The following is a 20,040-nucleotide window of genomic DNA, read 5'->3' as shown; positions in this document are numbered from 1 at the left end:
TTTCTCTTACGCTTGAGTATGCTCAGGAATAGAACCCTTTCATTTTTCAGGGTCTGATTCGATGTGGTTTAATTGTTATTAAATAAACAAAAATAATAATTAATAAATATTTATTAAAAAAAAATTATGAGGCGTGCACTTTTGGATTTTCCAAATTATTTTTTTAAATTTACGTGGCGCGCCGACGTTGGTCATTTAAATGTTTAAAAGTATCATCCCATTGGTACCTATGGTACCTATTTTGTTGTTAAATACAATAATGTTCCGATATATTTTTATCAAATTATCAAATTAGTCATGAGCAATGATTATTGAGCAGGAAAGAAAAAATGCTTAAGTAGTTATACATTAACTTGAATTTAGAAAAAATCTTATATTTTTAGGATGGCGAACCTTAAAACGAAATTATTAAAAGGATATTTCGATCGCACTTTTTACAGGCCTATGAATAAGGAACATTCTTAGATTACAAAATAAACATTAATGACGAAGAAATAGCTCTCGAACTATGTATATCGATTATCGATTTCTATATCAATGACCTAATGACAAAAAAATTAATAATAATTAAATTAATTGGCGTAAGTACCATTAAGTACTGATGAATTGCATTTTTTATATCAATAGATCCAAAATGACGCATTTACCTATAAGATAAAATTATTCCTTGAGAACGTTGCCTATATATCTATTTGTAGGGTTCCGTAAACAAACCCATACAATATACATACGTGTCTTCGAAAATGATATTGTGCTACTACTAATACACATACATATATCATTTTTTAACCGACTTCAAAAAAAGGAGGAGGGTATCAATTCAACCGGTATATTCTTTGTATGTATGTACACCGTTTTTGTTTGATGCGGAATGGTGTCGAATTGGTCCCATAAAAATTTTATTCGGAAAGGAAAAGTTTTTATTTTATGAGCATTTTTGTCTGATCTCGACTTACCTAATTGAAATCTAGCAAGTTACTTTGATTCACTAACCGGTAACCGATTGAGATGAAATTTTGTAAACGTATATGTAAATTGGATAGCGATGAAACATTATCATGACATAGAGCTGATTTGATGATGGAATCGGAAGGAATATCAAATCTTTTTTTTTATTTTTTACTTTTCCGTTTTTACTCACTATAGTCACAGTTCTATGGTCAAGCCTTGGTCAACAAGCCCTTTGTTCCAATCGTTCCAATCATAGTCCCGTTACCATGACAACGACTGCATTGGCTAACAGCTGCCCCATTGAGCCAAAAATGCACAGATGTGATTCTGAATGAATAGAATTCTACGATTGTACTCAAAGCGAAACATTAGTTTTGTTATTGTCGTTAATTAAAAGGAACAATAAACAATGTAACAATGTTAAAAATACATAATATTTATTGAAGAAAAAAGTCATTCAGCACTATTAAAGCAATATACGTATTACATTTTTTTTACAATGTTACCTTTGCTTAGACATCTTACACAACCACATTGTATTTAAATATTAGTAAATAGTACAATGTGGTACAATAGAGGATATTTTTGAGTTGAAAACCTAGTCACGCGGACGCTTATCCAAAGTTATTAATTATTTAAAGTTATTTACAGTGTAATTTACGTATGCTAAACCCGTGCGTCAATTTGAACTATGCGATAACATATTTTTTTTTCACTAGTTTGTTCTCGCGGCTTCGCTCGCGCGTACATATATATAGTACTTGTGCATTACTTTTTCATAAAATACGCACGAATGAATCTTCAGTTTGCGATACGATTTTATATTTTTAAAGCTGATAACAGATGTTTGTAGGTGACGGACGGACAAACGGTTTATAATATGAGTGTGTTATGTGTATCTACTTTTTAATCTGCTATTGTGTGAATTAAATTCCCGGATAGAGCTATGAATATTTGAGTACCTACGTTCGTTGGTGAGTATTAATACATATTAAAAAATTAAAACAAGGCAATTAATGGTCAAAAAATTAGTACCTAATACCTATGTAACTAATTAGTAATTACCTACATAATGTTTAATTTGAAAAAATTAAGTTAACGGTCATATAAGTATATTTAAAACTAATATTATGCGCTGGAAAATACTTTCTTTTTGTTTTAGTGCAGAAAATAGCACGTAAGTTTAGTGTTTAGTAACAAAATGGTTTTAAAACTGGCGGTATTCCAAATCCGCGTCTCACATTATTTAATCGATTTTAAAATTTTCCGTGTTTTGAATATTTTTAAATATCACAGAATCAATTTAAGTCACTAATAATTAAAATTATCGACGAATTATTGAAATAGCGATATAACGGGTATAACTAGTTAATTAGTTATCGTGTGAGGGGCCCGACCGCGGCAGTTTGGTCACGTGGTATGACGAAAAGCCGCGCCTTCGACCACAGTCCATTCATTTTTATCATTACACACACCACCCCACGCACTACAACTACACGTTTATTTTTTATTTAGGCTGTTACTACACCACGCGGTTATATGCGGTTATTTTATTAGTAAACTTTGGTTGCTTAATATGTGTATGTTTTTAATTGATTTTCGGTTGCTGTTAATTTAAAATGTTGGGAAAAAATGAAGGAAACACCGCAGAAACAAATCATTAAATGGACATATTAGTTAAGATTTTCGAACACTGTTTAATTTTATTGCACGAACACGGTAATAACCTTAGATCATTACTTAATGATCTAAGGTAATAATAAATAAGTAAGTATGGAAACAACAATGTAGAACACAATTAAAACGGCTTTAATAAAAATCTTAAACGGTATTCTTATTCCGATGACTCATTATGACCGTTAGTTTAAAAAAAAATAACCTTTTGCAAAGTTTCTAGACCGTCCTTTATTCAAAACTGGAATGTACCTTGTTCGCGTTTTCTATTGCCCTTGATAAAGACCGTAGACCTTGTAGACATTGTCTTGAAAAAAAAACTTGAAAAGTTATGTGAGATTATTGAATATTCTTAATTCAAATTCGTGACGGTGATAAAAATTAACGTTCTAAGTGGTTCCAATTCGAAAATGTTACGTAACTGGAACAAATATTGTTGTTTTTTTGCTGAAAAGCGTTTGAAAGCATGCAATGTAAATACCCTTAATAGTTAATACGGCATTATCAATAAAATCCACAGTCCACACTCCACACTGGCACAGCTGTAGTGCACTGACAGTTGTGAACCGCGCACGCGTACAAAATGGCACAGGATAACCTCACCGCTGTTCTTTACAAAACGAAGGATTTACGACTGGTAAACTAATTTTAATTTGTATCTAGTATTTAAGAAATAAAAGAATACAAGATAATTTCGACCTTTTATTGAGAATTTAAAACACAAATAATAACGTATAATTTTTCGTATAATAATTTATTATCCTTGTTTACGCAAACGTTTTATTAAATTTTTGATATTTTTAACGGATTACCATTAATTATTTTATACAAATTAAAATTAATCAATGATTTTAAATTTGTTTTAAATACAACCGTGTCGTGATATTGACGTAAAAACTTAATTTTATGCAAACAAAAATACTTCAATGTACATAACGCAATAATTAGATTTGTTTTTATTGTTTTAGTAAAGGAATAAGGATGTTAAAATTAATATAAAAAAACCTAGAATATGTTTATTTTTATACCTGCAACATTCAAAATACATACCTAGGTTTGCAATTATAATTATGCGAAAATAGACTGTGCTAAAATAGACCTAGATAGTGAAAAAATTTTTATGTAAACAATTTAACCTACTACATGTACCTACCTATAAGTTGATGTTTTTATACTATGGTTTTTACATATACACATATACAGTATATTTTAATCTAAATTTCAAATGCTTAATCGCGGTAAATTATCGATAAGCTACATTATCAATATTTGATTTTGTAATAGATATGATCGTGATTTTTCATTTTTGTAACAAATTAATTTTTTTTACCCATTTTCTCTAGTTTAACCGTAAAGTTAGATTTCTTAATAATTACCTATGAGTTATGACTTAGGTCCAAGAAATAATTTTGTTTTTAATAAAACTCGTAATTTCTATTTAACTGGATTATATTGAAATCGTTTATGTTCCACTCTTAACTCTTAAGTATTTAAAAAAAAATCGTACTGAATTACCTAGGTCTAATGAACGTGTTTTACCCTTACAGGAACAAACTCCAATACCAGAAATCAAAGACGATGGTAAGTTATCATAATATTCCACTTAATGATTTATTTATTACTAGCTTACCGCCCGCGGCTTCGCCCGCTTTGTCTAAAACCTAATAAATTATATACTAAAACCTTCCTCTTGAATCACTCTATCTATAAAAAAAACCGCATCAAAATCCGTTGCGTAGTTTTAAAATTTTAAAGATTTAAGCGTACATAGGGACATAGGGACAGAGAAAGCGACTTTGTTTTATAGCATGTAGTGAAGTGACATTGAATTATGTTTAAATTTTGAAGTTTCACGTAATTTATCGAGTCACTGACCACACATTCTTGACCCTTGAGCCTCGAATATATTTTAAATGTTTGTCAATTGTTTATTTAAGTTATCTTTGTCTGATAACATTTCTATGTGCGTCACATATTATATCGAGAAGTATCAACCATAATATGATTAAACTCCAATTTAAGAAACACCAGAGATAATATTTTACCCTTAAATAGCAGATATAATGCATAATAAAAAATTAAGTATGTAAATTGTCTAAAAATATTCAATCATATAAGACCAAACATATAATTGTGTGTTACCTAAGTTCTAACCACTATACAGTCACTATTCCACGCGGACGAAGTCGCGGGCACAGCTAGTTTTAAATAATTTACCAATAACACCTTCCATAACATGCGGAAACTATATTAAAATAAGGTACCTATAATTATAATATCTAAACTGATAGTTCGTTTTGTATTTTATTTAATTTTAATAGTTACACCATTATCACTTCCTACTTTAATATTTAAACAGGTGATTGTCAAACAAGTCGTAATCGACCAATTCTCAAATAATACCGTACCTTTGATATTTTATCAAACAAACATCATTTTTTTCATTCAAACATTGATTAAAAAGGTGATGAAATCGTATCTAAAGATAGACGAATAGAAAAATAACCAATTGAATATGTGCTATGAATATAAAATGTCTGGATGGTGATATAGTTTTCCAAGATGAATAGACGCTACATAATACGTGTATATCTAATAATCAATCATATATTTATATATATAATAACTAGCGGTCCGCCCCGGCTTCGCCCGTGGTACATATTTCGCAATAAAAAGTAGCCTATGTCCTTTCTCGGGTATCAAAATATATCCATACCAAATTTCATGTAAATTGGTTCAGTAGTTTAGGCGTGATTGAGTAACAGACAGACAGAGTTACTTTCGCATTTATAATTGTATTAGTATGGATTATTATTATTAATATCTAAAAAAAAAATCTAAAACCCGCCTTGCAATTGTTAAAACTAAACCAAATTTTAATGGGACCACATGGAAAGCAACAGCTTTCAAATTAAAAATATCTGAATCACTTCACCAATTCGATAGTTTTGAGGTAGAAAACCCCAAAAAATGAATTGAAAATCTTCTTTTTTTAAGTCGGCTAAGAATAGTCTAAAACTGTATTATGTTTCTTTTCGAGCGATCTCCTCTTTTCTTCTTTGATCTAGAGACACTTATCTATTACTAGATTTCCGCCCGCGGCTTCGCCCGCGTTTGCAAAGGAAAACCCGCATAGTTCCCGTTCCCGTGGGATTTCCGGGATAAAAACTATCCTATGTGTTAATCCAAGTTACCCTCTATATGTGTGCTAAATTTCATTGTAATCGGTTCAGTAGTTTTTACGTGAAAGAGTAACAAACATCCATACATCCTTACAAACTTTCGCCTTTATAATATATACATATTAGATATTAGATCAATAATCCAACCAATGCAACCCAGCTTAGTTAAGGAATAGATGGTGTATGAAACATTTCCAACGTGTTTAAACAACTACATTTTCAGCCAATATATTTTGATATTCCAGAGGTCCTCTTGCGCATGGACTGTGTGGGGATCTGCGGGTCCGACGTGCACTATTGGCAGAGTGGTTCCTGCGGTCACTTCGTGCTCAAATCGCCCATGGTTATGGGACATGAGGCTTCTGGCGTTGTTGCTAAGGTAACAGAGAAGGAAAGATTGGTGGAGTGTGGGTTGTTTTACTAGAGGGAATGGACAAATGGAATGGATGAAAATGCAAAAAACATTTATGTCTGAAGGAAAATTGAAGGAATGATGAAAAATGAACTGAGGAAAAATGAATGAAGGAATGAAAAATGCTCTTATGTGTAACTATTAGTAAAATACATAATGTATAAGATGAAGTTTTCAGAGATATTTAAATAAATAAATAAATAAATATTATAGGACATTATTACACAAACTCACTAATTGTAAATTAACTAGGTACCTACCTACTCCATAGATTATTTTTTGTTAACTTATGTTATTAAGGAAAAAGGTTAAACCTTATCATGCTATTTATTTGAATAATAATGTAACTTGAATACACGTAGCTAATTATATCTACACTATAGCGGTCCGCCCCGGCTTCGCCCGTGGTACCTACATGTTTAAACTATCCTATCTCTCAAGTTGGATCGTACCTACTGCACATGGTGTGCGAATTTTATTATAATCGGATAAGTGGTTTAGGAGTCCATTGAGGACAAACATTGTGACACGAGATTTATATATCATACTACCTTACATATATTAGACGTAGCCTAGAACAGAAATAGATACACGAGTGGAAGTTCATAAGTCATCATAGATTACAGCACGAACGAGTTTTAAATGAGAGCAATTGTTTGCAATAAAACAGTTTAGAATGTCTGGGGAATGTCATTCTTCAGGATATACTACTAGTCTATATTTAAAGTTCTTCATTATTTTGAATGCTAGTCTAACAAGTCTGAACCCATTTAATTAATTCAACATAATAGTTGATCCATTAAAACTTAGATTTGGTGTCTGGACAATCTTCTAAAGTCTAAACTGATAAAACCATTATTTGCCTACTCGTGATTCGTAATTGTCGTACTCAGTCGCAGACCATTTATAACTTGTTGAAACTACCCATGTTATCTGTGAAATTCAATAATTGCATACTGTGTTTCTAGTCTACCGTTCCTAATACCACATAATACCGCATGTTTGTCAACACTCAAAAATATAGTAAAGTGACTGGACTGCGCCAAGGCGACATTATAATGTTGTTTTAATGTTTACAACCGCGTTAGAAAGTTACATAACAACATACGTTCATGACATTCAAAACCAGTATCGAGAGGTGTGTCTACGAGGAAAACATTCGAGCTATTTTTACATAATCTGTTTTGCTCAGCCATTACACCGGTAATGAAATATCTTCGCTGTAATATTGTCTATTTTATTTTTTTTACGCCAAGATCACGGTCGCTTTTTACGCGAATGCTTTTTGGGTTTGTTTGATATTATATTTTTACGTGGATTTAGCGCGATTATTTTTAGCTAACTTTCGTAAGGCACGTCGCGGTCGGCACGCTTTATTTGTATATTTACTTGTCTGAAACAGTGTGTCTTATGTAAAGTAGATATAAGCGTGAGAATTTTAGTCCAAAAACTAAATAGCATAATGGTACGGGAGCCAGGTGCAAATTTGGTTAATTATTTCCTCTCAAGAGATAATTCGTCAGACGCCTCAGAGTATAGTATTATAAAGCCTCGTGAACGTCAGCTGGCGCTCGGTTGGGGGGGTGAGCGGTTGTAGCCTCCCACGCACGTAGGAAAAAAAATACATTCATTCATTCATTTCCTCTCAGCTAAAAATTTGTCAAATTGTAGCTAACCCAATATCTCAACGAAAAAAAATAATCAGCTGGTTACAACATGGTGTATTATACGTCAGCTGGTGTCTCGAACATGAAAGTTAAATTTAAAGAAAAATTTATTTTCCGTGATTTCCTCTCAAACAAAAATTTACCTGATGATAGCTTATATGTAACTGTGGATAAATATATAGGTCAGCTGGCTGTATCTTGGTGGAAAAACCGTCAGCTGATACGGGAGGCTACAACCGCTCTTCCCCCCAACCGAGCTCCAGCTGACGTTCACGAGGCTTCATAATACTATACTTTGATGCATTTTACTAATTACCGCTTGAGAGGAACTTGGTCATAAAATCTGTTCCTGGCTCCCGTACCATAATAGGTGATTAGAGATAGCTCAAAATTGTGCTCATATTTCCAATAATTAACATTCATTTGGTTACCCATGCAAATTTAAATACAAAATAAATCCTAACGGCCTCTGGCGTCTCTTTGTAGATATTAGTACCTACAACCACAGATAATAATATACTGCTACAACCAAATTGTTGCCAGCAATAAAAAACACGACACGTTGATTAAACGTTTGGCGTAACTCAATGATTATTGAAGTCAAATATCAATTAATTTATTGGTCTTGAACTCATTCGTATTTATAAAATTATTTGGTATATTGTACTAGGTCTAGTAAATAGTTTGCTAAATTACGATTACGATTAGTAGGTAATTACGATTAGTAATCAAATTATTCCATTCATTTAAAGGTGACCTTACCTACATCTACATCTACACTAATATTATAAAGAGGAAAACTTTGTTTGTTTGTTTGTTTGATTGTAATGAATAGGCTCATAAACTACTGGACCGATTTTAAAAATTCTTTCACCATTCGAAAGCTACATTACCCACGAGTAACATAGGCTAGGTTTTATCCCGGAAATCCCACGGGAACGGGAACTATGCGGGTTTTTCTTTGAAAACGCGGGCGAAGCCGCAGGCGGAAAGCTACTAGCTAGTCATAAATAAATTACTTTTTAGCTTTTAATTATCTGTAAAGTAGGTACGTACGTACGTAGGTGGTTAAGAATTTGTAAAGTAGATACCTACATATTATATAACAATAATAATAATAACGCTATTTACTGTACGAGTTTCATAACATAAACAAGATCATTAAAATATTAAGTTTATTACAAGGAGATTAGATACGCATAACGCAGGGGATACGTGATGCAAAGGAAACTTTACTACTTAATTCCTTTGATAATATAATATGCGACAAATGATAAACTATTGTTAATTACTACTTTAGGGATTTAAATGGTTCATTTACTATTGTTATTGTAAATCTTAATAGATACTGGCTAATCCTTAATGTAAATGTATGAAAAACTAAAGCCGAGCCTACTGCTTTGCGCGGCTGCTCGCTGTGTGACGTGTGTGGACCCGCGACCCAGCATTGATTGATGAAACCTAGACCTAGTATCTTATCTATGCCTAGACTTAGAAATAATATATCCGATTCAATTGTGTAAAATTTAAATGTATATTTGGGCATCATGAAAAAATAATTCTGAAAGAGGGTGAAAGAGGTTCAAAAGAGAAATTCTGCGATCTAGCACAAAGTAGGTAATATGTACGCGATCTAGTGGACAGTATGAGAGGAACCGTTTCTCCATAATGATTTAATTTTGCTAAGAAAACCTCTGCTAAAGAAAACAAGGACGTATTCCAAATAGTCATAGATGACAAGAGTCTTTCGCTGTCCCAATTCCGAGACAAATATTGGACGAGGACAAGGACATCGTAGAAACCGGCTGAATAATAATTATTAAATTTAAGCGAAAAACATATTCCATAATACTCCAACTTAACCTAATTTGAATGATGACATTCCGTACACATCTCTAAAACTCTTTCTTTTAATGAATTCAGTGTCGAATAGAATAGACTCTATTGAATAGAGAATCGTCGCGGTCATTAACCGACATTACCAAATTATTGTTACATTTAATTTAATTAATTTTATATCGTCACGTAAGCTTGTTTACGAGCAACTAGCGCGATCGAAATTTGGGTAGTAACTAAATATTATGTCTGCATGATAAGAATAAGCCTTAAATTTTAATGATTACTATTGATGTAAATAATAAATTACGCAAAACTGGATTAAACTGGTTGCAATTTTGTATTTTTCCTCTGCTACATGGGATAAACATAAATAAGGTGATTTAAAAGTTATATTTAAAATTATGTTTTGGTACAAATTTCAAAACAAATTCTTTATTTCTTAAATTAAAATTTTCAATAATAATATATTATAGTTATAGAGTTATTCAATATCATTATAATGCAGCCTTGAAAGCGATTGTTTTGCAAATTAGTTCCAAGTGGTTATATTTGCATTCAAAACACGCTCAATGTGGTTTATTATATCAAAACTTAGACAAATTAAGATACTATTTTATTCCAACTTTTAATAATATTAATTCTGCACTCAGATGTAAAATATTCTAATATGTAGTTCCAGAAGGCCATATTTGATACCTCAAACTTCGATTTGGGAATTTGATACTCATTTAAAATAGTTAATTAAGTGGAAGAAATCGTGACAAATGTTGTAGAAAATACTATAATACCTACCATAATCCATATGTATGTATGGCCTACCAGACGAAAGGTTGGAAAAAAAAATAATTGTATCCAACCTTTTGTCTAAGGTCAATTGGGCAGATAAAGCCCCTATTAAGTCTTATATCCATAGTTCCTATTGCAGCTAGGCCCTTATATATCTGTCCTATATTCACCGTCTCTTTTACAGCTCGGTAAGAACGTAAAGCATCTCCAAGTGGGAGACCGAGTAGCCATCGAGCCAGGTGTTCCGTGCCGCTACTGCGAGTTCTGCAAGACTGGCCGCTACCACCTCTGCCCGGATATCGAGTTCTGTGCAACCCCACCTTTCCACGGAAACCTGACCAGATACTACAAACATGCAGCTGATTACTGTTATAAGTAAGTTAAAAAAAGTTAAAGATACGCCAATATTGTAACTAGTACTCTGTACTTAAAGTTTTTTCCGTCTAAGATTCCGCCACATTTGTCCTGATTATGTTCTACTGAATTCCGTGCATCTCCCCATCTAACTAGAGAACTAGAAATCTGACTAGATACTACAAGCCTGCCGCTGATTTTTGTTATAAATAACAAAAATTCAAGATTTTCTTCTTTCTTTGTATTCAAAAATTTGGAGTATCGTTTGTTCGTTCATTTGACTCGTGTCTCGTATATTAATCTTTCCTCATAAACCATAGCCAGATATTACCATAATATTCGACTGAAAGTTCAGATATTTACCTTATCTATACAAATAAAGTAAATTCATTTATTGGCATTCCAAAAATAGTGAAATTCCGTTAACAGATACTAACAAATATATGTGATTATCAGTCGATTGTCTAAATCTCTTTATCAGCAATTAATCGATTTTTATTATGCAATATTTTATTGTACTGAATCATGATCCAAACATGTGATCCCTGACCATCATTGTAAAAAAATAAAAATGATCCTATTGACCATACTAACTTCCAGACTACCAGTATATGATTCCATTTTAGAAGGCTTCATTAATTCATGTGATAATAGAGCTGCTAATCGAGCTGTTTTCCCTGTCGATAATGTCTTCCAGACTATAGACTATGTTACAAACAATACTACCAGACCATATAAATCCACACTACCAGACCATACAACTTCCAAACTAGGTTCTAGTTGAAAACCAGCGCTAGGCTCATGCCTGGCAATCTAAACTAGGTCCTTTTTGGCGGTACTGCGGGCACAATTTGTTTTAATATTTTTTTGTGTTATTTGTATGTATTCTTTTCTTTATTGTCTACTTTTTGATGTGTCACGCTGTGTTGTCAAATAAATGTTTTTCTTTCTTTCTTTCTTCCAGACTGCCAGACCACGTATCCATGGAAGAAGGTGCTCTACTAGAGCCGCTGTCAGTGGGCATCCACGCGTGTCGTCGCGGCGGAGTGACCGCTGGGGACGTAGTGCTGGTGCTGGGAGCCGGTCCCATCGGTCTGGTCACTATGCTCGCTGCTAAGGCTATGGGCGCTAGCAAGATTCTTATTACTGGTAAGTTATTTTTATATTTATTTATTTGTTTTCCATTCTTCGTTGTATACAGACTACAGAGTGAAGTAAAGAATCCTAAGTTGTTGATGTTGGTGGAAAGGAAAATTAGCACTGACAATTTTAGCAGCGTTGACGTGTTGTGATATCCTTTGTGTAACTGGTTTAGAAATTAGAATTAATGTCTTTACAATAAAGAATTCTCAAAAAATGGTGTAGCTAGTTGATAAGAAGAAGTATTGAATATACCAATATGACCTACAGTATCCAACACGATTCGCACATTCTGATATCGTTATGTCAAAAATAGCAAATCTACGTCTTTTATTATCCCATGTTCTAGTCAAAAATAACAAATTAACTTACCTTCAAAACTTACCCCCTACAGACATCCTAGCATCCCGTCTAGAAACCGCAAAGCAATTAGGGGCCGACCACACTCTGCTCGTCTCTCGGGACTCCAACGAAGCAGAACTGGTGAAGAAGGTCCACGAGCTGCTCGGGGAACATCCCAATATATCGATAGATGCTAGTGGAGCCCAGTCCACTGTGCGATTGGCTTTATTGGTAAGGGTAACTTATATATAGCTAACGTTGCTAATTCGTATCTCTTTTTGCTCAAATTTTAACATTTATTTATAGTGTAATGAGATTCTTCTAGAATCGACATAGCACAAATCAAATCAAATCAAATCAAATTTCAAATTTATTTATTTGTTTCACAATTTTTTACACCTCATATAAATTGTAGTAAATCCCTGGTTAACCCACTAGGAAAAACCTGTGCGGGGTCAACCAGTGACCTCCGTCGGCTTAGCATATTTTTTAACAATATGATTTTAACAGTACATAATTTTTAGAGACAGAAATTTTTATGTAGGTACAATCTTCAAACTTAGTTAGCCTTAACTTTAAAAATAAATAAATATATAAATAAATAAGATTAATATAGGTACATATAATATATATAAAGATATTCATTATAAAATGGTTTCTTACAAGTTATCTAATTATGTGAGTATGTGTGTCTGTGTGTGTGAGTGAGTTTGTATGCGCTTGCGTGTACGTGTGTGTGCGTATGTATGTGTGTGTTTGTGTGATTTTTAGAGGATATCATACAAAATTTTTTCAGTGTCATCATAGCTTAATCCTTGAAACCAGTCGTGTGATACTGTTCGAAGTTTGTAATTAGATAGATTAGATATTTTAAACTCCTTATTAGCAAAATTATATAAGGCGGGGCCCAAGAAATTTATATGATTTCTGCTTTTTTTAAGATTAGTTCTAGGAATAATAAAAACTTTATTCTTTTTACGCTTTGAAGCCAGGGTTAAGTCACTATTATCTCTAGGGAAACTATGCTGTTTTAAAATAAGGCTATGAAAGAATAGTTGTCGCACTGTGAGAACTTTAAATTCTTGATATAGGTCGAAGGTAGGGAACAGAAAAGGTTTGAAAGTAATAATTTTTAAGAGCATACGCTGAGCTCTTTCGAGACATATTAGACGCGTTTTTGCAGCTCCACCCCATGCGAGTATACAGTATCGAATGACAGATTCCCCCAAAGCCTTATATATTCTCATTTGAAAGGGATAGTCGCCAAGGTGTCTTATTGTTTTAAAGACCTTACCAAGTTTTCTGATCCTACCTGCGAGAGACTTAATGTGATGGTCCCACCTGAGGTGGTTGTCTATCGTTACACCTAGATATTTTATTTGTGCTACTCGCTCCAATGCTGCACATGAGCATTGATCCAGAGAAGCGCATCTATGAGCCTTAATTGTGAAATCGACATCCGGCTGTGTTTTAGTGGTCGTGGAAAAGGTGACATATTTCGTCTTGCTGTAATTCAACGTCAGCAGATTTTTGTCCAGCCATGAAATTACGGCATTTAGCGCGTATTCTGCGCTCCTCTGGACCAAGTCCCATGAACGGCCCTTTATGAGCAGGACTGTATCGTCAGCATAAGTGATTATTTGGCAGTTAGGGATGTTGAGGGAACAGAGATCGTTGATATATATTAAAAACAGGGTGGGGCCCAAAATACTGCCCTGCGGCACTCCGTATTCTATTTCTTGTACGTTACTGAGGGTAGAATTAATTTTGACCGTTTGTTTGCGCCCTGTCAGATAGGATCTAAATAAATTAAAGGTGTCTCCCCGAACACCAAGGCGTTCAAGTTTAGAGAGGAGGATTGGCACTGAAACCGTATCAAACGCCTTGGCTAGATCGAGGAAAATACCTACACATTTATTTCCACAATCATTATTCAGGTTAACGAAATTAGTTAATGCTTCAACTGCATGCATGGCTGGTGGACAAATTTCTACGAAAACCATACTGATTTGCAGATAAAAAATTTTGCGAATTTAAGTAGCTGATCAATCTATTGTTTATAATGCGTTCTAATATTTTCGATAGGATTGGTAGAATTGCTATAGGTCGATAGTTATTGACTAAAGACTTATCTCCGCTTTTAAAGATTGGACGAACGATAGCATGTTTAAAATCGCAAGGAAATACACCTTCTTCAAGACACCGGTTAAAAACTCGCGTTAATGGTTGAATTAATAAGTCTATGTTATCTTTAATCACACGTGAAGGAATGTTGTCGCACCCTGTAGCGCAGTCATTGTTCAGATTCTTGATGATATTGGTAATTTCATTATTATCGGTGGGCATTAGATGGAAAGAATTAATACTATTCTCTAAAAGTGTGCAAGATCTGGCCAATTCGCTTTCTGTGCTATTTAATTTAAGTAAGATTTCACAAGCTAAACTTTTACCTACACAAGAGAAATAATCATTAACCATGTTAATTGATCGATACGTTTGAGAGTCGGTTGATATCAACTCGGTGGCTTCTACTCTGCTTTGTTCTAAATAACAAAAACGTTTAATGCATTTCCATAATAGCTTGGGATTATGTGAGTGTTTTTCGATTTCTGAACGTTCGTAAGCACGTTTTAGTTTTTTTAAGGTATTGTTGCAAATATTTCTATATTTTTTATAATCTGCCGAAAGAATAATATTATCTGGGTACTTTTTACATTTTTTGTGCATACGATCACGTTTACGAATACATTTTAATAAACCTGGTGTAATCCAAGGTTTAAAGATACGTTTTGAATGTGGAAGGTATCGTAACAATGTATTATTAAGTACAGAGCTACTTATTACCTCCATCAAGTACGACACAGCCTGGTTAGGATCGCATATATGTTCAATTTTACCCCAATCAAATTCCTTTAGATTATTTGAAACGCTTTGATAACAAGTACTTTTTACAGTTCTCACTTGAAGATTTAAATTAACTTTGAGGAAAAGTAGCACTGGGTAGTGGTCAGTCACTTCGGAGAGCAGCACAGCTGTGTTTGATACATAATTAGTTTTCATCATAACATGGTCGAGACAATTATTCCCCCTAGTGGGCAAGGTATGTGCTGGATATAGACCAAAAAATGCGCACAAGTTAAGATATTCCATAGCTTTTGGGTCGCAGCTATGTTCAGTAATATTAATATTAATATCACCCATTAAAATTATATTTGTGAAAGAACTGACCGATATCAAAATATTTTTAAGACTAATTAAGAACGGGTCAATATTCGAGAAACAAGGGGGCCGGTATATTGCTAGAATTACGCAATTTGATGAAATAGTAAGTTGTATGCACGTACCATTGGATAGATTTCTTTCTGTAGTTAAAACATTTTTTATACTTGACTTATAGTAAACAATGACCCCATCATTTTTATTATAGTTACATTTCGAAGCTGAAAAACAGTAACCTTCCATAGAAGGATAATTGTCAAATTGTGATAGCCATCCCTCGGTTAATATAATTATATCCATTTGCATTTTAATACGCTGTAGCAAAACTAATAACCCATCAAAGTTACAATGAACGTTACGTATGTTTTGAGATAAAATAGCCATACCTTTATGTCCCATCTGCACTTGTAAATTCTTCTGCACACTTTCTGGAGAGCACGAAAAGGAACCACTTGTGTTTATAGAATCTAAATCAGTGTTTATTACATTTGAATCGAATGTAAAGAAATATTAAAAATCTCAAGGATTAAGACGTTAACGGTTGGTGTAAGAATTAAATTGTATTTTTGTGTATGTTCGCAACTCTGTAAGCTGTTAGGATATCTATATTTAATTATTATTGTTACAAACGTAAATTGATGCACTTTTATTTCTTCCACTAACGAATATATAAACTCACATTTATTACGTAAAAATATAGCAATATAATAAGATGGAGTTATGAAAAAGTAATAAAAATTAAAACGTATGAGGGTTGATGCAAAACATTTTACAGAGTAGTGAATGCGGCAGAGAAAACCTGGCCAAGCGTGAAATGTTTGTGTAATGCAATTGGTGTGATTGTTTATGTTTGTAGATAAGTGAATGATTATTATTATTAATAAATAAATAATTATAAATATAAGTATACAATAATAATAGAATTTCTGGACATGTTTTATAGCAAAATTAGTTATACAATACCTAACTGATAATTCACAATATGTAAGCACTATTCTATATTGGTTTATAGTTTTTAATTTGTATATCACTATGGAGGTGTACGTGCGGGCTTCCGTCAGTTTTTCTAATATAGACACGATTATTAGTAACCCAACAATATTTATAATTGATGGTTTTACATAATTGACGCGCAAGAAAAAACAACTTTTTTGTTTTATCGGGGTAACATTCTGAGACGTACACTATCACTTTTGGGCTAGCGATACCGAGATCACAAGAGTTCAAGCGCGCCTGTTTGTTTTTCTCGTTATATGATTTCACTGCTTTGATGAGACGATATTTGAGCTCGGAGTTTTTTAATTCAACTGATACGGGTTTGACACTGCTGGCGGGTCCTGGGTTTCGAGATATGTTGATAAGTTGCGAATCTTCTATTGGCATCCTTATAGTTTCGCATAGTCTTCCAAAAATGTATTTTAGGTCTTCATTTTCCTTTTTAGGTAAATTCCGGATTTCTAATATGTTCGCTCGTTGTTTCTGTTGCAGGTTATACATTTGATTTTCGAGAACTTCTAGGCACTGCTGGTTTGCTTGATTTTCTTTTTCAAGAATTTCTAACTTTTTATTTCTATCATTAATGGTGTTTGATAAAAATTCAATAGATTTTTCCAGATCCAAGTTTATTTTTTGCATCTCTTTAACGTCGTGTTTAAGGGTTTTCACGTCTTGAACTAATTTCTCAATAATTTCATTTTTCCAACTATTTAACATAGAACTTATTTCGTCTTTAAAACACTTAAACAGTTCCTATTATAGTTTTTTTGCTTTAACTTTATTTGCTTTCAATTTATCCATATTATTTGATTATAATAGTCTCTGCGGCAAAGTTAGTCTGTGCAATTGAAGTTGGAAACGTAAGGTCACTATGCAGACGTCCGAACGACTCGAGCGCCGCCGACGGAATCACACACACACACAGTACTACCACAGTATTACCACCTTTTCTGTAGGGATCGCTTTACGAACTGGTGGTAAATTAATATTTTGGTTGTATTTTGACGATTCAAAAGTGTCTTGAAGTGAGAGTGCTTATAAACTACATCTAGTTCCATAAATATTTGAGTTTGAATTCAAATAGTACCTAAAATCTAGGTTACTAAATACTAACCCAAACTTTTCAGCCTTAGTTACCTAAATTGTACAATTTAATATTAAGTTTTATAGCATTGAATAAATTATTTGTAAGTGAAATTTTTAAAGAATAGAAAAATATCGATCACTGGGCGGGATCACGGGTAGCCGAGCGGCTAGGCGTTGCCTCGGTATGGCAAAAAGCAGGTTCGAATGCCGCCTCGTGATTTTCTTTTCTTTAAAATTTCTTGAATATAAAGCAATGATTGCTACAAACTAAATATAAACAAGAACAATACCTAAAATTAAATCTTTTCCCAGGCAACAAAATCAGGAGGTGTAGCAGTACTAGTGGGTATGGGCAGTAGTGAGCTGACTCTGCCCCTGGCCGGGGCAGTTGCAAGGGAAGTGGATATTCGGGGCATCTTCCGATATGTTAACGAGTGAGTTCTTATTTATTAACAGGAAACTTAGTAATAAATAAATAAATCTTTATTTGCATAATGTGTGTACAAAGATAACAAATTACATTATAGGTCGAATCAACGTCATTAGCCATAAATGGCGTGCAAATTATATTATCAGATCCGCAACATTATTTTATATAATAATGTATAGATCTGATGTTTGAATACTTTCTTAATAATATTTTTAAGCTATTGCATAGCTTCTATCGCGGGCCTTGAGCGCGGGGACCGAATCCAGAAATTCCGTAACGAAAAAACCTCACGCTCCCCACTCCGACGGGCTCGGAGGTATGGCTTGAAGGCATAGCATGCAATAGCTTTACCGCGGCAGTTCCCGAGTGACACATGTCTTTTTTTTTTAATTTATGATAGTAAAAAAATTATCCCATTATAATGCCACTATAATTACACCACTATAAATAAACAATAATTATTTTCAGGTACCCCATAGCACTATCGCTAGTAGCAAGCGGTCAGATCAACGTCAAACCGCTCGTCACACATCACTACTCGTTAGAGGAAACGTTAGAAGCGTATGAAGTAGCGAAGCAAGGACTCGGCATTAAAGTCATGATTCACGTTCAACCTAGGGACGCTAATAACCCTGTTAAATTCTAAAAAAAGATATTAATTATAAAAAGAAAGATTTTTTTTCAGTCATATTTATTTAAAAAAATCATGTTGGCAACTCTCTTTGCAATTTTCAAGATGGCAACACTGACTGTTTAAAAAAGAATCGTTAAAATTGTCATATTTAATTAAACGATTTTTTCATGTTGGTACAGGTTGCAATTTTCACGATGGCAACACTGTTTAAAATCAAATTTTAATGTACAATAGGTTAAATTTCTTTCTTTGTTGTTTTTTTAGCGTTACTTAACGAAAAAAACATCTAATAACGCCAAACTCACAACTTTCAATGCACTTAAAATGGCTGAACTTGTTCACTTTCTGTTATTTATTTATTTTTTTAATTATTGCTGCATTGTTCAACGAATTTATTCCAATTATATTTTTATGTTTTTTTATCATTAGTCGTAACTTAGTGTGTACTTTGTAGAATTATGTAATATCGTGCCAATAACGAATTTTTCCGTGGCTCCTGTTATAATGCTCACATTAAAATAATATTATAATTATTTTCAACGTTTTGTACTTTATTTTAAATTACTCATTCATACATAAATCAGATTACAAATAATTGTTGAAATTGTTCTGAATATTTATTACCATCCATGGTATAGATGTTCATTGGTTCCTATTTTTGCCGTCTTTACTAATTTTAAATTAAACTATGCATTTGAACGAATTTATACAGTACCTAAATCGCATAAGGAAAAGGAATGAAGGAACAATCATAATATAGAAAAAAATTGATTGAATGTAATGGTAAAAAGTATTAAAAATCAATATTTTTAAGAAATTGGTAAAAATTTTACACATCCTAAAAAGTAAAAAGTTCAAAATGTAAATCATAACAACGTTGTACAATATCTAGTCATGAAATGAATTATTATACAAAACCTTTTCCATGCATAATTATTTATTGTATATATGTATAATGAAAATATTTTATAACACGTAATAAATAAAGCTAAGCAAATTTTGAATTGTTGTTTTATTTTATTTTTTTCCTCTATATGAATGATATGAGAAGAGAAGCCATTTTTAAAAGTATTAAATTCGCCATTTACCTATTTGCAATTCGTTAATATGTTGATCACATGACTTTTCGTGATTAACTTTGAGTGGCTTTTGATAACATAACCAGTACATTATTGCATGTCACTAAGAATTGAGAGAAAAAGAGGGCTTTGAGAGGGTATTTAAAAAAACCTTCGAAAAGCGCATTCAAAATTCAATCATGATTATATAGGTAACTAAGACGCTGGTAAGTACCTCAAGTATTATGGGGCCACTGTTATTTGTTATTT

General features: G+C 33.0%; 1 protein-coding gene across 1 annotated transcript; it reads left to right on the top strand.

Annotated features, from left to right (window-relative positions):
- Nucleotides 1-3,149: 3,149 nt before the first annotated feature.
- LOC149900348 (sorbitol dehydrogenase-like) lies at nt 3,150-19,245 on the top strand. The gene is made up of 8 exons (XM_090113189.1): nt 3,150-3,262; nt 4,173-4,206; nt 6,053-6,186; nt 10,696-10,886; nt 11,830-12,014; nt 12,400-12,578; nt 17,961-18,082; nt 18,547-19,245. Exons 1-8 carry the CDS (start codon nt 3,209-3,211, stop codon nt 18,722-18,724), a joined length of 1,077 nt encoding a protein of 358 aa, XP_089969315.1. The 5' UTR covers nt 3,150-3,208; the 3' UTR covers nt 18,725-19,245.
- The last annotated feature ends 795 nt before the right edge of the window (nt 19,246-20,040 follow it).

Source organism: Colias eurytheme, chromosome 19, assembly GCF_061535395.1.
Source record: "Colias eurytheme isolate Ceu_HAF_F1 chromosome 19, ilColEury1 Martin Lab GWU primary, whole genome shotgun sequence".
In the NCBI taxonomy this organism is placed as follows: domain Eukaryota; kingdom Metazoa; phylum Arthropoda; class Insecta; order Lepidoptera; family Pieridae; genus Colias; species Colias eurytheme.
Note: the sequence above shows the minus strand (reverse complement) of the source record. Positions and strands in the feature narration are given on the sequence as shown.